The 14,667-nt window shown below is 39.1% G+C and overlaps 1 protein-coding gene across 8 annotated transcripts in view; it reads left to right on the top strand.

Moving 5' to 3' along the window:
- LOC132499744 (nesprin-1) overlaps window positions 1–14,667 on the top strand; it is a 241,489-nt gene that overhangs the window by 200,496 nt on the left and 26,326 nt on the right. For all 8 annotated transcript variants that reach the window (XM_060114303.1, XM_060114305.1, XM_060114307.1 and 5 more), the window contains 4 exons: window positions 7,658–7,845; window positions 8,771–8,921; window positions 12,171–12,353; window positions 12,623–12,760. In XM_060114303.1, coding sequence (XP_059970286.1) covers window positions 7,658–7,845; window positions 8,771–8,921; window positions 12,171–12,353; window positions 12,623–12,760 — 660 coding nt within the window. The remainder of the gene's footprint in view (window positions 1–7,657; window positions 7,846–8,770; window positions 8,922–12,170; window positions 12,354–12,622; window positions 12,761–14,667) is intronic.

A 14,667-nucleotide genomic window follows, 5' to 3' on the forward strand; every position in this document is an offset into this window, starting at 1 on the left:
GTCATATTTTAAAGAGAAAAAGAGAGCGAGGGAGGGAGAGAGAGAGAGAACTATTGATTTTAGAAAAAAAAAAGTTATGTAAGAGAAGAAATATAACCATAGCATATTTTGTTGCTTAAATGTGAAAAGTATTAAAACACCATAATCATGCAAAGAAGTGATATTGCTCTAGCTATACGAGGTGCTAAAATAGTCATTGGAGCCCTGTGAGTCATGTAGAAGTTTATTCCTTCTCTTCTGTAGAAGCACTGATAATGTCTAACATTTAAAAATCAAGAAATAACAATATAAATATGTTACTTAGAAAAACAGAAGTAAAAACCAGAAGACAGGGCTACAAGAGATGGAAATGGTTGGTTCTGGAGAAGAATCAGGAGTGAAATGAAAAGGGTACTACTTCATTGGAAGCCTAGTAGTAGTTTTTGACTTTTTAATATATTAATAAATGTTCATATAGCCTTTTAATTAAAATTTAAAGGTAAAAAAAACCTGTACACCAGTAGTTAAAATTGAAGACTTTCTGCATTCCAATCCTGGCCTCACCACTTTTCTGTGTGAACCAGAGCAAAGTAATGAACTCTTAACCCTCAGCTACCTTACATATAGGTTGCTGATAATGAGTACATGGCTCCCTGTGTTATTGTAAAAGGGTAACAAGAAAAGCACTTAGCACAGTGCCCAGCATAAAGTGGGCGCTTAGCAAATTTTATTTTAATCATATCATATTTACTAGTTTCCTTTATGGAAATTGTTTGACCATGATTTTGTAAAAATTGTAGCATTTGGGGATCCATGTTTTAAAAGACAGATAAATAGTAATCTGTCTCCAAAAGGGAAAAATTCTGACAAATATTTAAATGGACAGATTAAATTGGTAAAAAATACATTGTCTTCTATTTCCCTATATGGAGTTCCTGTATGTCTCTCTTGCCAATGTACTTAATTTTTATAGATTTAATTGGGCAGAAATATATATAGTCTTGAGATGGCTTCAGAGAACGTTTTGTCAGATTTCTCTGTGTTATAAATGAAAAAGAATGAATCCAGTGACACTATGTGACAATTTGAGACCATCACCAATGGAAGTTAAAGCTGAGACTAAAATTGTGATCTGTATTTGGGTACTTATCTAATTATAAGACCCCCTCAAACCTTATTTTATATATTGATCTGAACAAAAACTTCTGAGCAGAAGCACCAGGGGATTTTCTCCAGTGTTTACTGTATTAACCTGGTCAAGCTCCTGAAGGTAAATCACACCAATTGGGGGGCCCCCATGACTGGGTCGGTCAGAGGTTTCCCCACTGAGCCTCCAACAGTCCGTTGATTAGAGTTCTGGGTTTCACACACCAGCGCTGGTTCCCACAGTGGTTTCGCCTTAAGAGTCTCCCCTCTGAGAGAGATTCAAAAGTATATGGAGGAGTGATGTCACCAAGACGGTGGCATAAGCCATTCCTGACTTGAGCCCCCATCACAAGAAAACCAACAAGCAACTATCCATAGACAGGACACCGTTGTGAAAATCCCAGAACCCAGGGTGAGGCTGCAGCAGCCCTTGGACAACAGAGACCGGGAAGGACCACGTTAGAAGGTGAGAGGAGTGGCTGCACGCTGCCCACATCGCCTGCCCCAGGCTGGCACAGCACCGCACCAGAGCGCCCCAGCCTGTGGTTTTTCCAGTTGGAAAAGAGAGGCCAAGGTGGGGAATTCCCTGTCCGTCCAGTGGTTAGGACTCCATGCTCTCACTGCCAGGGACCCAGGTTCAATCCCTAGTCAGGGAACTAAGATCCTGCAAGCCATGGGACGTGGCCGAAAATAAAAAAAAAAAAAGAGAGAAGCCAAAGTGGGCAACCAGCTCCCCCAGTATTGTATGACGCTTCCCAGGAGGCCCGCTTGGATCTCTCTTCATGGGGATCACTAAGAAAATCTATGAGGCTCAGTCACGGGGTATCAGATAGAGATGGAGAAGGGGTGTGGGGCTTACAGCACCTGCACTCAGATCTTGGTGGACTGCATTCCTGCTTGCAGCTGCACCCAAGCAGAGATGCCAGCCAGCATCTCTGCTCATCAGCAGAGACCAGCCAGTGGCCCCGTCTAGCCTGCAAACTCAGCAGCTCTCCTTGATTTGGGTCCCCTGACAACTGGCATTACAGGCCTTGGCGCTCTTTCTACCCCCCGGCCTGGGAAGGGAGGCAGATTCCCAGCCCCACCCAACAGCTGAGCAGTCTCCATACCCCCCCACCAGGAAGCCTGGCCAAAGAATCCAGGCAGCCATGGAGCCCATCCAACAGCCCTGCTTGGGCAGGGAGCCAAGCCAGAAGCCCTACCAACTGCTGAGCATAGCCTCTGGCCTTGCATAACAAAGGAGCCTGAACAGTGACCGTAGGCATCCTCAGAGCCCAACCTACAACCACACCCAGCCATGGAGCCCAGACTACAACTCTACTCAGTGGTGGAGTCCAACCAAGGGCCTTGTCTGATTGTTGAACACAGCCTGCAACCTTGCCTGGTCAGGAAGCCCAGCCAGTGACCCCGTCCAATTACCAAGCATAGCCTGCGACCCCACCCAAGAAGAAAGCTTAGACAACAACCCAGCTAGACCATGGAGCACAGTCTCTAGGCCCAATCACTGTGGGATTCAGCTGGCAGGCTCTCCTAACCAGAGAGACTGACCAGTAATCTTGCCCAACAGGGGAGCACAGCCAGCGATCTACCTGATGGCAAAGCCTAGACTGTGGCCCTGCCCAACTCCAGGGCACAGCCTGCAGCCCTGCATGATCACAGAGCACAGCCTGAGGCCTCACCTGAACACAGAGTCCAGCCAGCAGCACCTTCTGGTCTGGGAGCACAGCCTGAGACCCCATCAAGAGCAATTGCAGTGAGACTTCCCTGGTGGTCCAGTGGTAAAGCATCTGCCTTACAATGCAGGGGATGTGGGTTCGATCCCTGGTCAGGGAACTAAGATCCCACATGCCACGGGGCAACTAAGCCCACGCACCTCAGCTAGGGAGCCCACGTGCCACAAACTACAGAGCCCACGTGCCCTGGATCCTGTGTGCCACAACTAGAGAGAAGCCCACACACCACAATGAAAGATCCCACGTGCCACAGCTAAGACCCGACACAGCCAAAAATAAATTAAATAAATAATAAATAAATAAATCTTTTAAAAAAGGCCAATTGCAGAGACCAGCTTGTAGCCCTACCCAATCACAGGGTCCAACCAGTGGCACTGCCCTGCCAGGGGACATACCCTGTGACCTCACCCAGTCAGAGGTGACTGTAGGGCCCAGCCAGCAGCACCCCCAGGCCCACCCCAACCTCAGGGCATGGAACGAGGAGAGATTATATGTTAGATCACAAAACTAGTATTAATAAATTCAAGAAAATGGGCATTACATCAAGTATCTTTTCCAGCCACAATGATGTGAGACTAGAAATCAATAACAGGAAGAAAGCTGGAAAATTAACAAATACATGGAAATTAAACAACACACTCCTGAACAACCAGTGGATCCAAGAAGAAATCAAAAGAGAAATAAAAAAATATCTGGAGATAAATAAAAAAAGGAACCCAACATACCAAAACATGGGATGCAGCAAAAGCAGTTCTAGGAGAAAAGTTTATAGTGATAAATGCTGCCATTAAGAAAAAATAAGGGGCTTCCCTGGTGGCGCAGTGGTTGAGAGTCCGCCTGCCAATGCAGGGGACATGGGTTCGTGCCCCGGTCCGGGAAGATCCCACATGCCGTGGAGTGGCTGGGCCCGTGAGCCATGGCTGTTGAGCCTGTGAGTCCGGAGCCTGTGCTCTGCAACAGGAGAGGCCACAACAGTGAGAGGCCCACATACCGCAAAAAAAAAAAAAAAAGAAAAAAGAAGGATCTCAAATAAACAACCTAACTTTATACCTCAAGGAACTAGAAAAAAAATGAAAAAACTAAGCCCAAAGTTGGCAAAAGGAAGGAAATCATAAAGAGTAGAGCAGAGATAATGAAATACAGAATAGGAAAACAACAGAAAAGATGAACGAAACTGAGTTGGTTGTTTGAAATTATAAACAAAATCGACAAACTTTTCACTAGAGTAATCAATTAAAAAAAGAGAGGACCAAAATAAATAAAAATTATAAATGAAAATGGGCACATTACAAGAAATACCAAGGATCATAAGAGACTACTCTGAACAATTATAAGCCAGCAATTTGGACAACCCAGCAGAAGTGGATACTTCCTAGAAGCATACAACCTACCAATATTGAATCATGAAGAAATAGAAAATCTGAGCAGATCAATAATGAAAGGCAGTGGAATCAATAATTAAAAACCTCCCAACAAAGAAAAGTCCAAGACCAGATGGTTTCATAGGTGAACTCTACCAAACATTTACAGCCAATTCATCTCACTCTTCCAACAAATTGAAGGGAAAAGAACATTCTCAAACTCATTTTATGAGGCCAGCATTACCCTGATACTGAAGCCAGATAAGGACACCATAGGAAAAGAAAACTATCAACCAATATGCCTGATGAATATTGATGCAAAAATTCTCAACAAAGTACTGGCAAACCAAATTCATCAGCACATTAAAAGGATTATACACTGTGATTAAGTTGGATTCGTTCTGGAATGCAAGAATGATTCAACATATGCAAATCAGTAAATGTAATACATTACATTACTAAAATGAAAGATAAAAATTATATGATCATCACAATAGATGCAGAGAAAGCATTTGACAAAATTCAAATGACAATAACTCTCAACAAATTGGGTACAGAAGGAATGGACCCCAACATAATAAAGGACATATATGACATCAGCTAACATCATACTCAGTGGTGAAAGATTGAAAGCTTTTCCTCTAAGATCAGAAATAAGACAAGGGTACCCACTCTCACCAATTCTATTCAACATAGCACTAGAAGGCCTAGCCAGAGAACTCAGACAAGAAAAAGAAATAAAAGACATCCAGCTCAGAAAGGAAGATGTAAAAATTGTCTCTGTTTGCAGGTGACATGGTCTTATATATAGAAAAATCCTAAAGACTCCACCAGAAGACTTTTATAACTAATAAATTCAGGAAAGTTGTAGCATACAAATTCAACATACAAACATCACTGTGTTTCCATACACTAACAATGAAGTATCTGGAAAATAAACAAAGAAAACAATCCTATTTACAATAACATTAAAAACAGTAAAATACTTAGGAATAAATTCAACCAAGGAGGTGAAAAATCTGTACTCTGACACTATAAGACATTGATGAAAGACATTGAATAAAACACAAATAAATGGAAAGATATTCCATGTATTGGAAGAATTAATATTGCTAAAATGTGCATACAACAAAAGCAATGTATAGATTCAATGCAATCCCTGTCAAGATTCCAATGGCACTTTTTACAGAAATAGAAAAAAATCCTAAAAGTCATATGGAACCAAAAAAGACCCCTAATAGCCAAAGCAGTCCTGAGAAAGAAGAACAAAGCTGGAGGCATCATACTTTATGCTTTCAAATTATATTTCAAAACTGTAGTAATCAAAACAATATGGTACTGGCATAAAAACAGACACATAGACCAGTGGAACAGAATAGAGAGCCCAGAAATAAACCCACACATACACAGTCAACTAATGTTTGACTATAAGAATACTCTCTGGGGAAAAGGTAGCTTTTTCAAAAACTTGTGTTGGAAAAACTGGATATTCACATGCAAAGAGTTAAACTAGACCTCTATTTAACACAGCTTAGAAAAATTAACTTGAAATGGATTAAAGACTTAAATTTAAGACCTGAAACCTAGAGCAAAACATAGGGAAAAGGCTTCTTGACATTGGTCTTGGCAGTGATTTTTGAAAGCACAACCAACAAAAACAAAAATGAATAGGTGGGACTAAATCAAACTATAAAGCTTCTGCACAGCAAAAATAATGATCAACCAAATGCAAAGGCAACCTAGGAATGAGAGAAAATGTTTGCAAACCACATATCTGATCAGGGATTAATATCTAAAATATACAAAGAATTCCTACAAATGAATAGCAAAAAATAAATTATCCAATTTAAAAATGGGCAAACGACCTGAATAGACATTTTTACAAAGAAGATAGTCAAATTGCCAACAGGTACATGAAAAGACGCTCAGCATCACTAATCATCATGGAAATGCCAATAAAAACCACAATGATATATCACCTCACACCTGTTAAAATGCCTATTATCAAAAGACAAGAGATAAAAAGTACTGACAGGAATTTGGAGAAAATGGAACCCTTGTACACTGTTGTTGGGAATGTAAGTTGGTGCAGCCACTATGGAAAAGAGTATGGACGTTCTTTAAAAAACTAAAAATAGAACTACCATATTTTCCAGCAATCCACTTTTGTATGTATCTGAGGGAAATGAAATCACTATCTTGAAGGAGATATCTCCACCCCCATGTTCATTGCAGCATTATTTACAAGTGAATACATGTAAACAACCTAAGTATTCATCAACAGGTGAATGATAAACAAGGCATTGAATTTGCCCAGAGTTCTACCATGTGAAATCTTCATATTAACCCCATAGAATGTAAATGCAAAATGTGCATTATTTTTTCTGTTGAGCTTTTAACTCAATTTACTCAAAGTATTCCATTATTAAAAAGGAGGCCTGTTGGTGCCATGTTTTGCTTGCCCTATTCATCAAGGTCCTCAATGTATTTTCCTTTTCTTTTATACAGTTCTCGAATTTGCCTAGTTTTTCTCTTGATAATTCCTCAACTTACTCAGGTAGCTGGGATTTATATTCTTGTATGTATATTCTTCTTCCTGTTTTTCTCCTTAACACCATGTTCTAATGTCTTCTATACAAACTCAAGCTTATTGTTGAATGCAATAACAGTGCCTTTGATTAATTTTGGAGATTTCATAAACTCCATAGACACAAGAAAATAAATTCTGTACAATATTTGTATTTCACTAAACTGTCGTTTCAAATCTCTTGCATAACCTCTCAGTTATATGGAAGTTATCATAGGAATTGCTGGTCTAAAAATATAAGATAAAAATATTACAAAAATTGAACTTTATTATCATATTTCATATCTTCCTATTTCTGTCCTACATTTAAATTTGCTCACTGAGGAAGCTGCTGATGATAACGATGCCATACATGACAGAAAACCTAGGTCCCTTAAACCATGGTACCTTTTAATGGTGGGGGCATTAACTGTTTAAAACAGTTTGTAGATCTTTGGAGATCAAATCCCAGTTTTTGAGTGCCAGCTCTTAACAGGAGCACATGTATTCCTTTGACTGATTGATCTATGGATTGGAATGGAAGGGATATATCTGTGAAGTAGAGACTGGGGCAAGATTCATGTTTCAATCACTAAAGAAGCTCATTTTACTCAATACAGTTGATGTAGTCTCTTTTATTTGTTCAGTTGATATTTTGGCTTTGCTCACATAGCTAAAATATTTCTAGATTCATTTTCTCATACTTTTGAGGTTGTGGTATTTTATAAAGGAACTTGAAGAAACTTCATGCGTTCAAAGAAATGAAATATTTGTCAAGGTTTTGCCTAACCATTTCTGAGTCAGTGAATACTGCTGCAGTGTCTCCCATCTGTACACAAGCGTTTGAATGAAGCATGTCTCCTTCCCTGCAGGAGCTTCAGAGAGACATAGAGAAACACAGCACGGGTGTGGCCTCTGTCCTCAACCTGTGTGAGGTTCTCCTGCATGACTGTGATGCCTGTGCCACAGATGCCGAGTGCGGTTCCATCCAGCAGGCTACGCGCAACCTGGACCGGCGGTGGAGAAATATCTGTGCTGTGTCCATGGAAAGAAGGCTAAAGTAAGCTGGGCTGTGCAAACAGTTGCGAAAGAGGAAGGACCAAAAAAACAAAAAATTTACCGAGTGTCTACGGTTCACTATTTGCTTTTGGTTGCAATGTCCAAAAATAGCCTTGGTTTCCCAAAGTTGCCGTCATCTACATTTACTTGGGAAAATAAGTACGTATAAAGGTCATATATAAATATAACAAGCCAAGTTACACCTGACCTAACAGTTTAAATATAATTCAGAGAAATTAAAATACTCCCTTGCTGAACAAATATAATGTTACAGAATTGGTGCTCTGGAAAAGTAACATTCTTTCATGAAAAAGGAAATAATAAAACAAAGGACATATCTTTAAGCCCTTTGAAATTCAAGGTGGTAAAAAAACAGTGATATGTTAGAAAATTATCACAGTGACTTAAGGCACATAATCTTTGTGCTCTCTGGGGAACTCTTGAAAGGATAATGTTTATCTTGCCATCATCAGTAGATTTTGATAAGGGTAAATTTGACATTGAGCTTAAATGGATTTTCAAACCTTAGTATAAGTTCAGCAGAAGCTTGGTATGAGTGTGCACTGCAGGCACGGTGTTGCACTTTTAAACTTCCTTGCGCATACCCAGAACAGTTCACACCATGTGCTTGTCTTACTCAGTTTGACTACTTCCAAATCCAGAGCTGCAGGATGTGTGTTTAAACACACATACACACACACACACACACACACACACACACGCATGCACACACGCACAGCTGTTTCATCTTAGCTCAAACAGTTGTTTCTTTTTCAGTCTGGGCAATTTTGGCTCAAGGAACGGTTATCTTTTGGCACCTGGTTGCTTGTTTTGGGCACTCTTAGTCCTGTTGCAGGTATCAGACAGGGTTCTGGAGCACAAACAGTCTCAGGCAATCAGATTCTGTTCTTTCATTTCTGTCTTAGAATTGAAGAGACATGGCGATTGTGGCAGAAGTTTCTGGATGACTTTTCTCGTTTTGAAGATTGGCTGAAATGCTCGGAAAGGGTAGCTGCCTTCCCCAGCTCTTCTGGGGTGCTCTATACAGTTGCCAAGGATGAACTAAAGAAATTTGAGGTGATTTTCAAATATTTCATCTTTATTTTGCTACGAGAGTAGCCAGCTGGTAGTTGGTGTCCCAAGACCTAAACAAGCTGTTCACCCACATATTATTTGTTCAAACAGCTAGGTGATAACTTTCTGGCCATCTTTATTATTACCTCATAAGTAGGCAAAGAAGAAGAGAAAGGAAGTTTTTACTTTAAGATTGTCAAGAATTACAAATAAAGTAGTAATGCTCTTCATTATGTTATAGAATTATTCAATTCTGTTAGAAAACACGAATCATGATTCTCCCCAAAAGATCTTGGCATTCTTTTGATTTCATAATTTTTTACAGTCAACCTTCTAAGATTCAGATATGATGGTTTTCCATACCAAAAAAAAAAAATGGTCATGAAGAACCTAGGGGCAAGACAGGAACAAAGACACAGACCTACTAGAGAATGGACTTGAGGACACGGGGAGGGGGAAGGGTAAGCTGGGACAAAGTGAGAGAGTGGCATGGACATATATACACTACCAAACATAAAACAGATAGCTAGTGGGAAGCAGCCGCATAGCACAGGGAGATCAGCTCAGTGCTTTGTGACCACCGAGAGGGGTGGGATAGGGAGGGTGGGAGGGAGGGAGACGCAAGAGGGAAGAGATATGGGGACATATGTATATGTATAACTGATTCACTTTGTTCTAAAGCAGAAACTAACACACCATTGTAAAGCAATTATACTCCAATAAAGATGTTTAGAAAAACAAAAACAAAAATATCTGTCTTTCAAAGTATTTTCTTGATTTTTTTTACCTAACTGGAGCAAAGATATATATGTATTTTTTAATCATTGATAAAATAGAATTGGCTCCAGAATTGATCAAATATTTTAAATCATAAACCATCTCTAATTATAAATGAAGAGCAGTGCCATTCTTGAGTCACCAAGATTTTTCAATTTTATAGAGACAAAAATAGCAGCAGTATAATCATTTTCATAAACAAAGGAATCATTCAGTAACAGATTCTAGTTCCTTGACATTCTGGGCAGTCTCGAGGCTTGCTCTGTCACTGTGATAGGATGAAATCCCAACTTCTCAGCCTCTCGTTTTCACAGAGGACCTGACGTAGCCTTAAGCTGACCATTTTTTAATTTGAAGTTTCTTTTCCCATCAATGCCCACTGATCGGCAGTTGTGTTCTCAGATACAATGACAGAGAGCAGTTCTGATGCATGAATCTTACAAAAATCATTCTTGGTTGCTAAGTCTGCCCCAAGCTCCCTGAGATATTTTAAACTAAGACTAAAAAAATCCAACCAAATTCAGCTGGATTTATTTTTACCTTGTGCCGCCAATTAACCAGGCATTTTTTCAGGCCTGTTATGAAGTTTATGAACTAAACATGAAGTTTAGTTTTTGTTCTTGTGGAGTTTAAAATCTACGAGTCATAGATGGGCAAGTCATGAATCTATAAAAGTGTTCAAATACTATGTGAAATAAATAAAAGTTATTCTGATGTCTGAATATGCACTTATATGTAACTATACCACTAAATTCCAGGAAAAAAAATCCTATCTAAAAGGTTTTCCCTTAGAAAAGTTCTAGTAAAAAGCCACAATAAATTCTGCAGTAGATTTCAGATCATCCCAGTGTGAACCAATGCTAGTGGAAATATTCTTATACTGCATCTTATTACACTCAGCTTCATAAAGGTTAAACCTTCTATAGTTGGCTTACACTACAAAGCAGATTAAGTAAGATCCTTGTTGATGCTATTTTAGACCCTCAGATTTTATGGCAAAGGTTAGCCATGTAGTTAAGCTTATAATGCTATATAGTTATATAGCTAGTTATAATGAATGATTTTATTACTTATCTTTGTAGTTAATTTTCTTAAGAGACAGAAATAAATTACAAAAACAAAATTTTGTTTGAGGGCAGTCTTTACCTGTTCAATTGCACAAATATTGGGGACAGATCTGGGTGTGCTGGGGTACCCAACCATGGTGCCCGCCTTCACGCCAGTGAGAAAACATATTCTGTGACTTCCAGTAATGGCAAAAGCTGAACTTTCCTTACCACTTCCTTTCCTGGGGAAATAATTTAAAGTTTGTAGAATACAAGGTTGGATTTACTCGGATAAAGGCTCTTAAAGCAACTCTCAGAAGGAAAACCATTTCGGAGGCACAAGTGTGGTGGCATGTAAATAGTGTGACGAGCCAAAGGAAGCAAAACTTGGGGATTTAGATGAGTACAGTCCAATCAGTTATATAACTTTCTGTCCAATGCCAGGATGAAAATCAGTCATAAATCATACACATAAGTTTGAAATAAAAAAGCTTCATTTTATTTTGACCAAATGATTCTTATGCTAGGGTTATGCTACATTACAGAGAAAAAGAAGAGAGAGTATTTTACCTGCGGAAACTCTAAGCTGTGCATGGGGTAACCTCCGAAGTAAATAGCGACTACTATGTAAGGTGTCACATCAGCTCTAAAACGCTTTATGAAAACTGAGTCATTCAGGAGGGCAACAGAAAAGAAATAGAGCATGTTCCACACTTTTTTTACTAAGCTGTTTTTCTTAAAAGTTAATAATAGCTTGCATTTAGAAGACCTTCTACAAAAGGTAGTTTTTTTTTTTAATGGACACCAGAATTGAGGCAATTTCTGGATTTCTTAGGAAATAACATTTTACAAATTAAAGAGACAGTTCTATGATATCTTTTCTCAGCATGGACATCAGAAATTTTGAACATTTGAAACTCACATTTCAGCATACATACATATTTATGTAATCAGTTGGCTTTATGGGAAAGTTTTTTTCAGGCTGTTAATTATTTTAAAAGCTATATTATATATGTGTATGTGTATGTTCTAATGTATATATTATATACATATATGTGTACATGTTATATGTATATGTGTGTATTCTATATATATATGTATATATCATGTGTATGTGTGTATGTTCTCTATGTATGTGTATATATTATATATTTATATTGTATATGTATTTGTGTATATACATATATTTATTACTGTTTACCATTTTCTTTCATATTTTTGTTTGATCGACTCCCTTTCCTTAAGCCACACTGATTATATTACTTTACTTTAACAAGTGGAAGTATATGCTGGTTAGAAATTGTCTTTTCCCATTTTGGGGGAAGAGTTGACTTCCTGTTCTGCCTGACATCACAATGTGAAGCCCAGACACCCTTGCTGAGAGCCCTCTGCTGATCTCCCTGTCTGATGTGCCTCTTTGTGGTCTTAGGGTTTCCAGCGACAGGTCCATGAGACCCTGACCCAGCTGGAACTGATTAACAAGCAGTACCGCCGCCTGGCCAGAGAGAACCGCACCGACTCGGCCTGCAGCCTGAAACATATGATCCACGAAGGCAACCAGAGATGGGACAACCTGCAGAAGCGCGTCACCTCCATCTTGCGCAGACTCAAGGTCTATACTACGCCTCCTCTGTAGCCTAGAGGCCCGGAGGACAGGATTGGGCCATTTGTACACCATATTAGGACATAGTCTCAGTGACTTTGTAAGACTGGGATGGCAAGAGATTGAGGTATCCAGCATGAATTTATATGGTAAAAAATTGCAGGGTTCTGGTTGCTCGTTGAGAAAATGACTTTCCAGGAGAACGTTGGAATTGGCAGTTCCATCTCAGCACGTGTTTGTGGACTTTTTCACTTTTATTCTTTTCTTTTCACATCCAGCATTTCATTGGCCAGCGGGAGGAGTTTGAGACTGCACGGGACAGCATCCTGGTGTGGCTGACAGAGATGGATTTGCAACTCACTAACATTGAGCATTTTTCCGAGTGTGATGTTCAAGCTAAAATAAAGCAACTCAAGGTGATAAATTAGGGTTTTTTTTTCAAATTATCAGTGCTAAGAGAGTCTGAAGAGGAAAGGATTTTTTAGATACTTTTGTGAAGAACATACTAAAGAACTGTTCTTTATTTGTTTTATAAATTTATTTATTTATTTATATTTTTTTATTTTGGGCTGCATCGGATCTTTGTTGCTGCGAGCGGGTTTTCTCTAGTTGCAGCGAGCGGGGGCTACTCTTCATTGCAGTGCACAGGCTCTAGGCACACAGGCTTCAGTAATTGTGGCACGTGGGCTCAGTAGTTGTGGTGCATGGGCTTAGCCACTCCATGATCTTCCCAGACCAGGGCTTGAACCCATGTCTCCTGCATTGGCAGGTGAACTCCCAACCACTGCGCCACCAGGGAAGTCCAAAAAATTAGTTCTTCTTGATTGAAAACAAATTCAGAAAATAAGAAAGATATTAAAAATGAAATGAAGAGCATTACCCAGAGATACAACTCCCATTAACATATACACTTTAATTATTAACTTGATCGCCAGGATTGTTGTTTTTAGTTCTTGTTGTTTTTTTCTGATTTGTTTCTAGCACCTTCAAATTGTTTGACTCACATGATCCAGAGCAGTTCAACTTTCTCGTGTTGGGATTTCATTCCACATAGTCTACATTCTTAGGTGCCAAGTTAGTTTTTAAGCATGTTTGGTATGTTTCAGTATATAACTCAAACACAGTGGCTAGTTAAACATTTTAAATAGGGAGGGATATATATTAGATATAAGGATTCCCTGAAAGGAAGAGTGTTTAACATATTGAATAATATGCAATGCAGCTTGTGAAATTTTCCTCCCAAGATAAGATAGTTTTTTTTAAAGAATAATTCTGATGCCCATAACTTTAAGGTTGTTATAATAAAACAAGGAAGTTACTTTTAATCAGTGATTCTCAGGATAAAAAAATCATAAAATAGCCCTGGTATTGTGCCCAGCCTCTCTCTCTCCATCCCTCCCTTCGCCTCAATTCTTGCAAGTCATTTTACAGGTAAATCAATATTTAAAAGCTTCATTTTCTACCAAGTGGTAGTTGAATCTTTTCTTTTTGGACTCTGACAGGGTCGTAGCATTTATTAACACCCTCCTTCTCCCTTGGCAGTCTTTTTATTATTGTGCAATTTCAACTATCCCAGAGTTTATTTTTATGGGGGGGGGTGTTGCGTAGGGTCTTAGTTGCAACAGGTGGGCTCCTTGGTTGCGGCTCGCCAGCTCCTTAGTTTTGGCATGCGAACCCTTAGTTGCAGCACACATGTGGGATCTAGTTCCCTGACCAGGGATCGAACCCAGGTCCCCTGCATTGGGAGCACGGAGTCTTAACCACTGCACCACCAGGGATGTTTCTCCAGAGTTTATTCTTGTGTTGAATTAAAATTTATCCCCTGAAACTTGTCCCCTGTAGCTGAACTGTTTTGAATCATATAGAATGAGTCTAAATAATCCTCCAGAATTACCTGTTTTTCAAATAATTATAATCTTTCCTGCTTATGTCCTGAAACAATTTTAAAAAATCATCTGAGAAGAATTTGTGACATTGTCATTCGGATGGCTTTCCTTCGTCATGTTTGACATGTCAGGAAATCTAAAATTAAAATATCCAATATAAATCTTTAAAATGCTAAATTTATTTCAGTGGCACTGTATTGCTTACCATTGCTTTTCATCAGGGGCCACTAGTGCTCTCAACTTTATGATGGGTTTGAATGTTTGTTCCTATGATTCTCTTACCCGCACTGTCTGTGGTGGTAAATTTTATTAGCAAAAGGCACCTCTCTGGTCATGGAATTCTAACAATGCCATTTCTGCCTCCTGTTCTGATTTAAAATTTTTATGTTTTTTGTTTGTTTGTTTGTTTGTTTTTTTGTGGTACTTGGGCCTCTCAC

This window comes from Mesoplodon densirostris, chromosome 12 (assembly GCF_025265405.1).
Source record: "Mesoplodon densirostris isolate mMesDen1 chromosome 12, mMesDen1 primary haplotype, whole genome shotgun sequence".
Classification (NCBI taxonomy): Eukaryota; Metazoa; Chordata; class Mammalia; order Artiodactyla; family Ziphiidae; genus Mesoplodon; species Mesoplodon densirostris.